The sequence below is a fragment of the Hemitrygon akajei genome, chromosome 13 (assembly GCF_048418815.1).
Source record: "Hemitrygon akajei chromosome 13, sHemAka1.3, whole genome shotgun sequence".
NCBI lineage: Eukaryota > Metazoa > Chordata > Chondrichthyes > Myliobatiformes > Dasyatidae > Hemitrygon > Hemitrygon akajei.
Genome location: NC_133136.1, coordinates 110033934 through 110047357, shown reverse-complemented (window position 1 = coordinate 110047357; position 13424 = coordinate 110033934). Strand labels below are relative to the sequence as shown.

General features: G+C 40.1%; 1 protein-coding gene across 3 annotated transcripts in view; it reads right to left on the bottom strand.

Annotated features, from left to right (window-relative positions):
* The window catches only part of LOC140738124 (AF4/FMR2 family member 1-like), a 149647-nt gene that overhangs the window by 58246 nt on the left and 77977 nt on the right, over nt 1–13424 (bottom strand). For all 3 annotated transcript variants that reach the window (XM_073065271.1, XM_073065270.1, XM_073065272.1), the window contains exon 4: nt 1629–1673. In XM_073065271.1, coding sequence (XP_072921372.1) covers nt 1629–1673 — 45 coding nt within the window. The remainder of the gene's footprint in view (nt 1–1628; nt 1674–13424) is intronic.

Genomic DNA, 13424 nt, shown 5'->3' with positions numbered 1-13424 from the left:
ATACACACCCAAGAATTATATTGTGGAGTGAGTGAGTGTGTGTGTGTGTGTGTGTGTGTGTGTGTGTGTGTGTGTGTGTGTGTGTGTGTGTGTGTGTGTGTGTGTGTGTGTGTGTGTGTGTGTGTGTGTGTGTGTGTGTGTGTGTGTGTGTGTGTGTGTGTGTATATATATATATATATATACATACACACACACACACACACAAAACTATTAGCAAGAGTGCAGGTAGGAGCAGAGGATTGAATCAACTAGGAAAATAGCAAAATCCACCGTACTGATGTCCAGGAAAGAGGAGTAACAATCCATAAGGCATTCATACTGTACCAGCAAAACAGCATAATTATAACAAATAATGGTTTGTACATGCAACCTTACTAAAGATGGGTTCTGAAAGTTTCAAAAAGTTTATTACTCCAGCAATTATTATTTGGAGCAAAAAATCTAAAACAAAATATCTCCTATGATTTATTTAGTGAAAAAAAATCTAATGCAAATACTTGTATAATGGCAGAATTACAAACATTAATTTAACTAAAGTGGTTCACAACACATTTTGAAGGCAATGTATTTTTCCACCTTTCTGGCCATGAAGCAAACAGATTAATTGATCCATTGAACTTAGGTCCCAAAAACATGGCAAGAAAAGTACATTTTCCATAAAGGACCACATGTGTTCAATTCACAGCGTTTCTGCTTCTAATTTTATTTGCATATCATCTTGGAACTCTTCAGAAGTCCTTGTTCCAGAGCTCAAGTCCAAAATTCATTTTTATGTAAAGGATTAACTACATAGTAGTTATATAGGAACTGAAGAGTATAAATAGACTTCAAAATCCATTTGTTTTTATATATTACACCATCTTTTTCAGCAATTACTTTGGAAAAAGTGTTGTATACTATCAAGTTATTCTTTTCAGTAACAATAGCAGTCAAGTCAAGTCGCTTTCATTGTCATTTCAACCATAATTGCTGGTACAGTACCCAGTAAAAACAAAACAACGTTCCTCCAGGACCATGGTGCCACATGAAACAACACAAAACTACAATAGACTTCAGACCTACACAGGACTACATAAAGTGCACAAAACAGTGCAAGACAGTAGAATAATTAATAAACAAGACAATAGGCACAATAAAGGGTAAATTACAATATAATAATAAATGATGTAAATGTAAACAATGTTTTAGCAGGAATTGAGAAAGGAATGAGCAAAACTTGCAAAGGGAGTGGAATGGTGTTCAGGAGTGACTGTGTGTGTGTGAGGGTATGTGAGAGAGAGAGAGAGTGCATGCGTGAGAGTGAGTGTGCGAGTGCGAGTGTGTGTGTGTGCGCGAGTGCGAGTGTGTGTGTGTGTGCGTGCGTGCGTGCGTGCGTAAGTAAAATGGTGTCAGACTAGGCCCTGGGAATTGAGGAATCTAATGGCTTGGGGGAAGAAACTGTTATACAGTCTGGTCGTGAGAGACTGAATGCTTTGGTGCCTTTTGCCAGATGGTAGGAGGGAGAAGAGTTTGTATGAGGGGTGTGTGGGGTCCTTCACAATGCTGTTAGCTTTGCGGATGCAGCGTGTGCTGTAAATGCAGCAGACTTGTACTAAAGCAGTGCAAAACTTAACAGTACTAGAGCTTACCTTCAGGATTTCTTCAACACAATTGACATCATTTGAAATTGTTTCCTATAAAGCAAAAGAATATTTTACATTGAAATAACCATTCAGTTATCACGTCCATAACATTGGTTGTTTTAATCAAACACTTCTTAAAAAATGGGACAGTTAGCAAAGTGACAGAGGTATGTCTCTTTATCGTTTGCTGCACCCTCCAAATTAATCAGCCACGGCCCCAAGAGAAAGTTCTGGGCTCCACTACCAATCCAAGGTTTGAAAGTAAAAATCTAGGCTGATGGTATGACAGAGCAGAAAAAGTATGCCACACTGTAAGTGCAACTTTTCAGATAAAAAGAGCATAATGGGTATAAAGGATTCTATAGTACTATTTGAAATAGCTGTGGAGCCAATATTTATTCCCCCAATCAGTCTTTTAAATAGATTATTTGCTGTTGTCACATTACAGTTAGAACCATCTTGTTTTCTCTCTTGCTCTGACAAAGTGGGTCTACAACCTGTTTCTCTTTCCACAGATGTTACCTGATGCTATTTTCATTTCAGATGCCCAGCATCTGCTGATTTTTGACTTTCTTAAGTTCTATTATAGTTTGGCTGATCTATGTTGAGTGCCCATTGATTGAAATATTCCCACTTTATTACTGGGTTCTAAAAGTTCAAAATTATTTTATTTTATTTAATAGATACGAGTGTGGAACAGGCCCTTCCAACTCAACAAGCCACACCTCCTGGCAACCCACCTATTTAACCTAGCCCAATCATCAGATGATTTACAACGACCATTTAACCTACTAACCAGTAGGTCTTTGGAATGTGAGAGGAAATCCACGCTTTCCACAAATGCTGCAAGGACATACAAACTTCCTACACATGGCATCAGAATTGAACTCCAAACTCCAGTGCCCTGAGCTGTAATAGTGTTGCACTAACCACTACATCACAGTGGTGCCAAGGTCATAAAATGTGTTATATGTAAATGCATTCATTCTTTTTTATGGGAAACTGTCAGAACCAGAGCACAATCTTTATTCAAATCTTGCTCAGTATACTGTCAGCCAACTGACTTGAAGACTTGTCAGTTTACACCAATTATCAGATGAGCAGGCTGCCACAAAACAAAGAAACCCAATGAAATCTATTAAAAAACATGACCATCAAACACCCAATGTGCAGAAAAAGAAAAACAACAAATCATGAAAATATAAAAATATGCAAATAACATTCAGAGAGTGTGAATCTGTGGAATTCATTGCCACGGGCAGCTGTGGTGTCAAGTCTTTATGTACATTTAAGGCAGATATTGATAGGTTCTTGATTTTTTTTCAGGGCTTGAAGGATACGGGGAGAAGGCAGGAGATTGGAGCCGACAGGAAAAATGAATCAGCCATGATGAAATGGTGGAGCAGACTCGATGGGCCGAATAGCCTAATTCTGCTCCTATATCTTATGGTTCTATAATGTCAAAATATTTTAATGGCATTCATTAATAAAAGGATAAAGTATATGTTCTATTTCCTTAGTTCTGAATGGAGTTAGTTGCACAGATAGACATTTGTTGAAATGGAAGGAATCATAGGAAGGCTAGGTAGAGCAGTACAGGGATTTGTTCATTTCTAATTTGGTGGGGGGGGGGAATCAGTTTACACACATTTCTCAGAAACCAAACCCTTGCATGTATTGATATTCAGCATCATAACCAGATGTGCATTGTGATATACAGTACAGGCAGTCCCCAGGTTACATACGAGTTCTGTTCCTGAGTCCGTCTTTAAGTCCGATTTGTACGCAAGTCAGAACAAGTACATCTGGTATTATTTATTTGTCTTAGCATATAGTATATATTTTACCTTTCTATGCATATAAAACACTTAAGAAACATATGTATTCCGATAATTAAACCACTGCGTTGCTTAGTAATAATTGTAGCTTTCATCAGGACAGGGCCTTTCACATGCTCCATTATTCTCACTTCATCCTTTAAAATTGTTCCGATCATTGACCGACTGTAGCCTAATGATTTTCCAATGACCGATGGCGTTTCACCTCTTACCAAACGATTTATTATTTCCACTTTATTTTCAATCGCTTTTCATCAATGGAACAGAAACACTGCGGGCAAAGGGTTCCGAGCTCCACCGGGTCCTAAGGACCACCGCACTGAGGCAGGCTAAATGGGACAAGTGGGGGCTGTGCTGAGTTTGGGTATTTGATCCTCCACAATATTCCGCGTGGGAATTTAAACTGGAGGTGGCAGTGTTTTTTTTTGAAAAAAGAGGCCCACTTGCGAACTCGACATCAACCCGGCACGGATGGTACAGGAGTCACTGGATCGACATCAACCCAGCACAGGAGCGGTCTCTCTCTGGATCAAATTCGGGAACCTCCGTTCTCCAGCCCAGCGCTGATCTCACTGCACCACCACCCGAACGGAAAGGGGGCGGGGCGGGGTTAGGGTGAATCTTACTAAGAAAAATTTAAACTAAATACAAAGTTAAACGCTCAACACAGCATAAACGGCAACGACTTAAAATGGCAGACAGCGTCACGATCTGACTTAAATGGTGGACAGCGTTCTCCTTCCTCGGTTCGTAAGTCTGAGTTGTCTATAAGTCGAACGTTCGTAACTTGGGGACTACCTGCAGTTAATAGTTGTTTTTACAGCCAGCAAGTCATCGCTGTGCTTCACCAGCACCATCTTATATCCAATTTCTTTGGATTATCCACTATATAATCCTGGTTCTTCACTGTAAACCACAGATAAATCAAAGAGCTGACTACTTTTTCTGTGAATAGCAAAGAAATGCCTCGTTGTCCACGGGAATGGTACCGGAGGATTGGAGGGTGGTGAATTTTGTCCCCTTGTTCAAAAAAGGTAGTAGGGATAGTCCAGGTAATTACAGACCAGCGAGCCTTACGTCTGTGGTGGGAAAGCTGTTGGAAAATATTCTTAGAGATAGGATCTATGGGCATTTAGAGAATCATGGTCTGATCAGGGACTGTCAGCATGGCTTTGTGAAGGGCAGATCGTGCCTAACAAGCCTGATAGAATTCTTTGAGGAGGTGACCAGGCATATAGATGAGGGTAGTGCAGTGGATGTGATCTACATGTATTTTAGTAAGGCATTTGACAAGGTTCCACATGGTAGAGTTATTCAGAAAGACAGAAGGCATGGAATCCAGGTAAGTTTGGCCAGGTGGATTCAGAATTGGCTTGCCTGCAGAAGGCAGAGGGTCGTGGTGGAGGGAGTACATTCAGACTGGAGGGTTGTGACTAATGGTGTCCCACAAGGATCTGTTCTGGGACCTCTACTTTTTGTGATTTTTATTAACGACCTGGATGTGGGGGTAGAAGGGTGGGTTGGCAAGTTTGCAGACGACACAAAGGTTGGTGGTGTTGTAGATAGTGTAGAGGATTGTCAAAGATTGCAGAGAGACATTGATAGGATGCAGAAGTGGGCTGAGAAGTGGCAGATGGAGTTCAACCCAGAGAAGTGTGAGGTGGTACACTTTGGAAGGACAAATTCCAAGGCAGAGTACAAAGTAAATGGCAGGATACTTGTTAATGTGGAGGAGCAGAGAGATCTGGGGGTACATGTCCACAGATCCCTGAAAGTTGCCTCACAGGCAGATAGGGTAGTTAAGAAAACTTATGGGGTGTTAGCTTTCATAAGTCAAGGGATAGAGTTTAAAAGACTCGATGTAATGATGCAGCTCTATAAAACTTTAGTTAGGCCACACTTGGAGTACTGTGTCCAGTTCTGGTCGCCTCACTATAGGAAGGATGTGGAAGCATTGGAAAGGGTACAGAGGAGATTTACCAGGATGCTGCCTGGTTTAGAGAGTATGGATTATGATCAGAGATTAAGGGAGCTAGGGCTTTATGCTTTGGAGAGAAGGAGGATGAGAGGAGACATGATAGAGGTGTACAAGATATTAAGAGGAATAGACAGAGTGGACAGCCAGCGCCTCTTCCCCAGGGCACCACTGCTCAGTACAAGAGGACATGGCTTTAAGGTAAGGGGAGGGAAGTTCAAAGGGGATATTAGAGGAAGGTTTTTCACTCCGAGAGTGGTTGGTGCGTGGAATGCACTGCCTGAGTCAGTGGTGGAGGCAGATACACTAGTGAAGTTTAAGAGACTACTAGACAGGTATATGGAGGAATTTAAGGTGGGGGGTTATATGGGAGGCAGGGTTTGAGGGTCAGCACAACATTGTGGGCCGAAGGGCCTGTAATGTGCTGCACTATTCTGTGCTCTATGTTCTATGAAATCAAATGAGCTACATGAGTTTCCCAGCTACATACTGGATTCTGCATCAGCAGCTGCTCGTAATGTGTTTGCATATTCTTCAGGTCTTCAGTACAGGTACCATTCATTAATAAAGGATGTTAAGTTGTTGGCAGTTCTGAGAAAGTTTACCAGACTAATACCCCAATGTGGGTAGGTTGTCTTATGATGCAAGTTTAGATAGGCTACACTGATTTCTGCTTGAGTTTCAAGGAACTCCCCACCATCAAGGACATCTTCAAAGCGTGATGCCTCCAAAAGGTGGCATCCATCATTAAGAACCCCCATCACACAAGACATACCCTCTTCCCATTATTACCAGAGAGGAGGGACAGGAGCCTGAAAACATACACTCAACATTTTAGGAAAAATTTCCTCTCTTCCTCCATCAGAGTTCTGAATGGACAATGAACCCATGAAAACCACCTCGCTCTTTTTACATTATTTATTTATCTTTTCTAAGATGCATATATTTCTTATTAAAATGTATAATAAATAATGTATTTCACTGTACTGCTGTCACAAAACAACTAATTTTGCAACACATGTTAGTGATACTAAAGCTGATTCTGAACAGAAAATACGTACACAATGCTGGAAGAACTCAGCAGGTCAGGCAGCATCCGTGAGAAAAGAGTAGCCAACCTTTCGGGCCGAGACCCTTCCCCCCCATTCCTGATGAAGGGTCTCGGCCCGAAAGGTTGGCTACTCTTTTCTCACGGATGCTGCCTGACCTGCTGAGTTCTTCCAGCATTGTGTACGTATTCTTTGATCCACAGCATCTGCAGTTGTATTTTTGTATTTTGATTCTGAATAGAGTATTTAAAACATACAAGTTCCTTAGTGTTACTGTGTAAAGCTGTGCCTATCTAAGAGAGACGAGGAGAAACATTCTCCCCCAGAGACTGCAAGGGTCTGGATACTTTAAAGCCTGAGATAGATAGATTCTTGAGCAGTAAAGGTTAACAAGAATAGGTGAAAGTGCAGAGATGAGTTCACCAGCATCAGCTGTGATCTTACTGAATGGGTGGGGAGGGGAGGCAGAATTGAGGAGTTGAGAGGGATACTCCTAATTTGCATGGTCATGCTCCATTAAAGACCTTTGCTTGAAACCTTTCCTTCACATCTACCATTTCCTGGCACTGCAGTTGACTGAAATCTGCAACTTCTTACACTTCTGATGAAAGGTCATCAACCGGCATATTAAAACTTTTTCTCTCCATAGACAATTCCTGATTTGTTGAGCATTTTCAACAATTTCAGTAGCACATTTTTCTTAAAAGACTGATCTTTGCCAGGATTTCATAAACATTTTAATTTTTATTGACTCTCAACTTCATATGCCTGCATTGTACAATAAAGAGGTACCTCTTTCTTTTGATAAAAGAGGTAGTAATGGAGGACAATGAAATGGCAGACAAAGGGATAAGTATTTTGCATCAGTCTTCATGGTAGAAGACACTAGCAGCATGGTGGAAGTTCGCGGTATCAGGGGCCATGATGAGTGAATTTACCATTACTAGAGAGAAGGTTCTTGGGAAACTGAAAAGTCTGAAGATTGGCAAGTCACCTGGACTAGATGGTGTACACCCCAGAGTTCTGAGAGAGGTAGCTGAAGAGATTGTGGAGGCATTAGTAATGATCTTTCCAGAATCACTAGATTCTGGAATGGTTCCACTAGACTGGAAAATTGCAAACATCACTCCACTATTCAAGAAGGCAGAGAGGCAGAAGAAAGGGAACAATAGGCCAATTAGTCTGACCTCAGTGGTTGGGAAGATGTTGGGAGTTGATTATTAAGGATGAGGTCTCAGGGTAATTGAAGGGGAAATCTTGCCTGACAAATCTGTTGGAATTCTTTGAAGAAATAACAAGCAGGATAGACAAAGGATAATTAGTTGATGTTCTGTACTGGGATTTTCAGACGGCCTTTTGACAAGGTGCCACACATGAGGTTGCTTAACAAGCTATGTGTCCATGGTATTACAGGAAATATTCTAGCATGGATAGAGCAGTAGCTGATTGGCAGGAGGCAACAAGTGGGAGTAAACAGAGCCTTTTCTGGTTTGCTGCTTGTGACTAGTGGTGTTCCATAGGGATCGGAGTTTGGACCAAATCTTTTTACATTATATGTCAATGATTTGGATGATGGAATTGATAGCTTTGTTGTTAAGTTTGTAGATGACATTAAGATAGGTGGAGGGGCAGGTATTTTTGGGAAAGTAGAGAGGCTACAGAAGGACCGGGACAGATTAGGAGAATGGGCAAAGACATGGCAGATGGAATATAGTGTCCAGAAGTGAATGGATATGCAGTTTGGTAAAAGAAATGAAAGAATTGACCATTTTCTAAATGGAGAGAAAATAGAAAATTCTGAGGTGCAAAGAGTCTTGGAAGTCCTTGTGCAGGATTTCCTAAAGGAATTCCTGAGTCTGTGGTGAGGAAGGCAAATGCAATGTTAGCATTCATTTCAAGAGGACTAGAATATAAAAGCAAGGATGTAATGTTCAGACTTTGTAAAACACTGGTGAGACCTTACTTGGATATTGTGTGCATTTTTAGACCCCTTATCTTAGAAAGGATGTGCAGAAACTGGAGAGGGTTCAAAGGTGGTTCATAAAAATGATTCCAGGATTGAATGGCTTGTAATATGAAGAGCATTTGATGGCTCTGTGCCTGTATTCACTAGAATTCAGAAGAATGAGGGGTGACCTCATAGAAACCTATCAAATGGCAAAAGGCCTTGATAGAGTGAATGACAAGAAGATTTTTTCTATGGTGGGAGAGTCTAAGAACAGAGGACACAGCCTCAGAATAAGACCTTAAGACATAGGAGGAGAATTAGGCTCTTTGGCCCATCGAGTCTACGCTGCCATTTAATCATGGCTTATATTTTTCCCTTCCTCAGCCCCACTCCGCAGCCATCTCCCCAAAACCGTTGGTGCCATGTCCAATCAAGAATCCATCAATCTCTGTCTTAAATGCATCTAATGACCCGGCCTCCACAGTTGCCTGTGGTAAAAAAAAACTCCACAAATTCACCACCCTCTGGCTAAAGAAATTTCACTACATCTCTGTTTTAAATTGATGCTCCTCTATCCTGAGGCTATGCCTACTTGTTCTAGACTCCCTCACCACAGGGAATACATCTTTTCACATCTACTCCATCCTAGGCCTTTCTACATTTGATAGGTTTCAATGAGATCACCCTCATACTTCTAAATTCCCTGAGTATAGACCCAGAGCCATCAAATGTTCCTCGTATGATAACCCTTTCATTCCCAGAATCATCTTTGTGAACCTGCTCTTTCTTTTCCAATGTCAGCACATCTTTCCTTAGATGAGCAGCCCAAAACTGTTCATAATACTCAAGGTGAGGCCTCACCAATGCCTTATAAAGACTCAGCATCACATCCCTGCTCTTGTATTCTAGACCTCTTGAAATGAATGCTAACATTGCATTTGCCTTCCTCACCACCAACTCAACCTGCAAGTTAACTTTTAGGGTGTTCTGCACAAGGACTCCCAAGTCCCTTCGCATCTCAGCTTTTTGGATTTTCCTCCTGTTTAGAAAATAGTCTGCACATTTATTTCTACTGCCAAAGTGCATGACCATGCATTTTTCTACATAGTATTTCATTTGCCACTTTCTTGCCGATTCTCCTAATCTGTCCAAGTCCTTCTGCTGCCTTCCTGTTTCCTCAACACTACCTGCCCCTCCACCAATCTTTGTATCATCTGCAAACTTGGCAGCAAAGCCATCTATTCCATCATCTAAATCACTGATGTACAGCATAAGAAGCAGCAGCCCCAACACAGATCCCTGCAGAACACCAATTACTGGTAGCCAACCAAACAAAGATCCTTTTATTCCCACTCGCTGCCTTCTACCAACTACCAAATGCTCTTAACCATTTTAGTATTTCCTGTAATACCATGGCTCTTAACTTGATAAGCAGCCTCATGTGTGGCATCTTGTCAAAGGTTTTCTGAAAGTCCAAATATACAACATCCACTGAATCTCCTTTATTTATCCTACTTGTAATCTCCTCAAAGAATTCCAACAGGTTTTTCAGGTAAAATCTTCCCTTAAGGATACCATGCTGACTTTGTCCCATTTTGCCTGTATCACCAAGTACTCCATAACCTTATCCTTAACAATTGACTCCAACATTTTCCCAACCACTGAGGTCAGGCTAACTGGTCTATAATTTCGTTTCTTAAAGAGTGGAGTGACACCATACCTGAGTGCGATGATTTTTGAAAGATCATTGTTAATGCCTCCACAATCTCTACCGCTACCTCTTTTGGAAACCTAGGGCACAGAGTTCATCTGGTCCGGTTGACTAATGTACCTTTAGGTCTTTCATCTTTTTGAGCACCTTCTCTCTTGAAATAGTAACTGCACTCACTTCTCTTCCTTCACACGCTACAACATTTGGCACACTGTTAGTGTCTTCCACAATTAAGACTGATGCAAAATACTCATTTAGTTCATCTGCTATCTCCTTTTTGCCCATTATTATTCCTCCAGCCTCATTTTCTAATCCACTCTCATCTTTTTTTTTAAAAAACATACTTGAAAAGCTTTTACTACTCACTTTTGATATTGTTTGCTAGCTCTCTTTCATATTTCATCTTTTTCCTCCCAATGGTTCTTTTAGTTGCTCTCTGTAGGTTTTCAAAGGCTTCCCAATCCTCTAACTTCCTGGTAATTTTTGCTTTGTTGTATGCCCTCTCTTTAAGAGGAAGCATCCTTTTAGAATGGAGACGAGCAAGTATTTTTTTTAGCCAGAGGGTGGTGAATCTGTGGAATTCTTTTCCAAGTCTTAAATATACATAAAGGCAGTTGATAGATTTTTGATTCATCAGGGCATGAAGAGATATGGGGCAGAAGGCAGGAGATTGGGACTGAGAGGAAAATTGGATCAGCCATGATGAAATGGTGGAGCAGACTTGATGGGCCAAATAGCCTAATTATGCTTCTGTATTTTATGACCTTATGGTCTAAAAGCCTCTAATATTTTACCACCAATGCCCATTTTGTTGAAACTGATTGAGAAACAACAGGCCCACATGAAAAAAAAGTTAAGATTTTAAAATGAATTGTTCATTTTAACCTAAGATTATTTCACCATGATTTCTGAAACACTACGTTCATGAAACTGAAACATGATCTTTAACTTAAAAGTTTGAGTTTGTTTTCTAAATGCAGCATACTCAAAAAGTAGAAAGCCTCTTGAATATCAAATGTTAAATAATACCACTGATAAATTTAACAAGATAGAATTTTTCTCTCAATTTATACAGTAAACAACTTCCAAAGATATATTTTCCTACTGTTTAAAGTGGCTATTAACTTCTAACAAATTTCCACTACCTAAATAAATATGCATTATCAGATGTTTGTTGCATCTCAAGGGCTCAGAAGCAGTTTATTTTTGTTTTGTTTAATAAGCATAATACTTAAAGCCACATTTGAAACATTAGTTCTGAATCCACTAAATTCAAAACATCTCAATGATCAGTGCCCATGTCCATCTTCTCTCAATCTACATAAGTGATTTGACTAAGGGTCCAAATACCACGTCTGCAAGCAAAAAGAGATCATAAAGAGGCTTCAAAGGAATATAGTGAGTGAATAGCACAGCAAATAAATACAATGTGGAAAAATACAAATTTATTCATTTTGGAACAAACACAAAAGGAAATCATATTGTTTTTAGTGGAAAAAAAATGAGTGAGTGACTGGTTTTGTTATTGGACCTGGATTTCCTTCTGTCACTGAAAGTCAAACGCGGGTGCAGCAAGCAATTTCAGGAGGCAAATGGTATGTTAGCCTTCACTGGTTTCTTATGTAATACACTGGAAGGGTGTCAGTGAATAACAGCCAAGGTCCATCAAGGAACAGTGTGAGTATATTAAGAACCCTTAACACATAGTGTATCAAAATTGTACCAACCACAGTAAGAGAGACAGAGACACAAAGCAACAAAACTGAAAAGTAAGGGTGAGAAAAGGGAAGACACAGCTACAAAATATATTATGTGGCATGTTGCCAAATGTGATATAAAAATTTAATTAACTTTTTGACAGAGATGTTAGAAACATAACAATGATTATCAATCCAGTAATGCTTAGAAACCGAGATAGTAGAGAAAGGTAACATGCACAATGCAGAGATTATTAGAGTTCTGCATTCCAGTGGGTCATGACCTCCTAATGGCAATTCAGTTCCTGAACAAAGACCAACTGGACTACAATACCCCTCTGTACTGCCCTAATGCAGTTTATATAGTATGCTGATCTTATTTTACACTGAAATTGTTCTATTCATCTTGGAATAGAAGATGTTAATCCAGATGTAAACAATCTGGATTTACTTGGTTTCCACTCTGGGGAAATGCCCTCGCTCTCACAGCAGCAGCTACAAGCTTCCTTCTTGGTTAGAAGACAATGATTGGATTTCGGGGACTGAACATGTGATACAAGTTGAGTTGCTGACTTGAATGCATGATTCACTCTAGGATTAAAAGAAAGTTCAGGGACTCCAGATATTGTTGCAACATGGAACAATATTCCATGTACAAGATATTTTACTCCCTTCTGATGTTTCACCACCACAGAAAGCAACTTCCACACAATATCATGTCACTTGATATGAAAAAGGCTGTGGGAATGGTACATGCAGCGAAGTCACAGCTGACATATGACTCTAGTACTGAAGACCTACACTCCAAATAGCATCACTCCATCATCTCCAGCACTACATCACTCCACAAGGCGGAAAAGGCAAGATGGGGCACGCCTACAAAAATCCACAATAAATCCAAACTGGTGATAAGTCATCGCTGGTTCTAATGGAGAATGATTCTCCTGAAACATTGATTTTGTTTTTCTCCCTGAAGATTCCACCTGACCTAAGCATTCCCAACATTTTACTTCAGTATTTCAGAATCTACATTATTTCCAGTCTTGTCACTTTTGCTCCCTGTCCTCTTTCCTCCAGCTAAGTGATGAAAGTAGTTGTTGACAGTACTTTGAGGCACCTATTTACTAAAACCTGCCAACCAGAATGATTTAATTCTAAATAGTCTTGCTTCAAACACCAACAGCAGAATTTCAAATATAAAGTGACAGTGACTGCCTTTGACCTCAAGCTAGTTTTTCATAGAGTTTGTCATCAAGAAGATTTTGAAAAACATTGATATCTGCAGAACCAAAGGTCAAGCATATAATGAAATACTGGCAAAAAAATAGATCTAACCTGTGGCCTCAAGAGAAATGTATAACTTTCATCTTTGTAAAGAGGTTGGAAAGAACATTTCAGACTGAACTGTCGAATACTGGACATATAAATATATTTTAAAAGTCTGCAGCCAAGATCAAGTATTACCATCCCATGCACCCAGCAAAATTTATTGTAACTAATTATTTCAGAACAAGATTCAGAGTGAGTGGTCCTAGCTTTGTAGGCATCTGTCATTGAGATTCTGGTACATAAGTAATTGGCAAT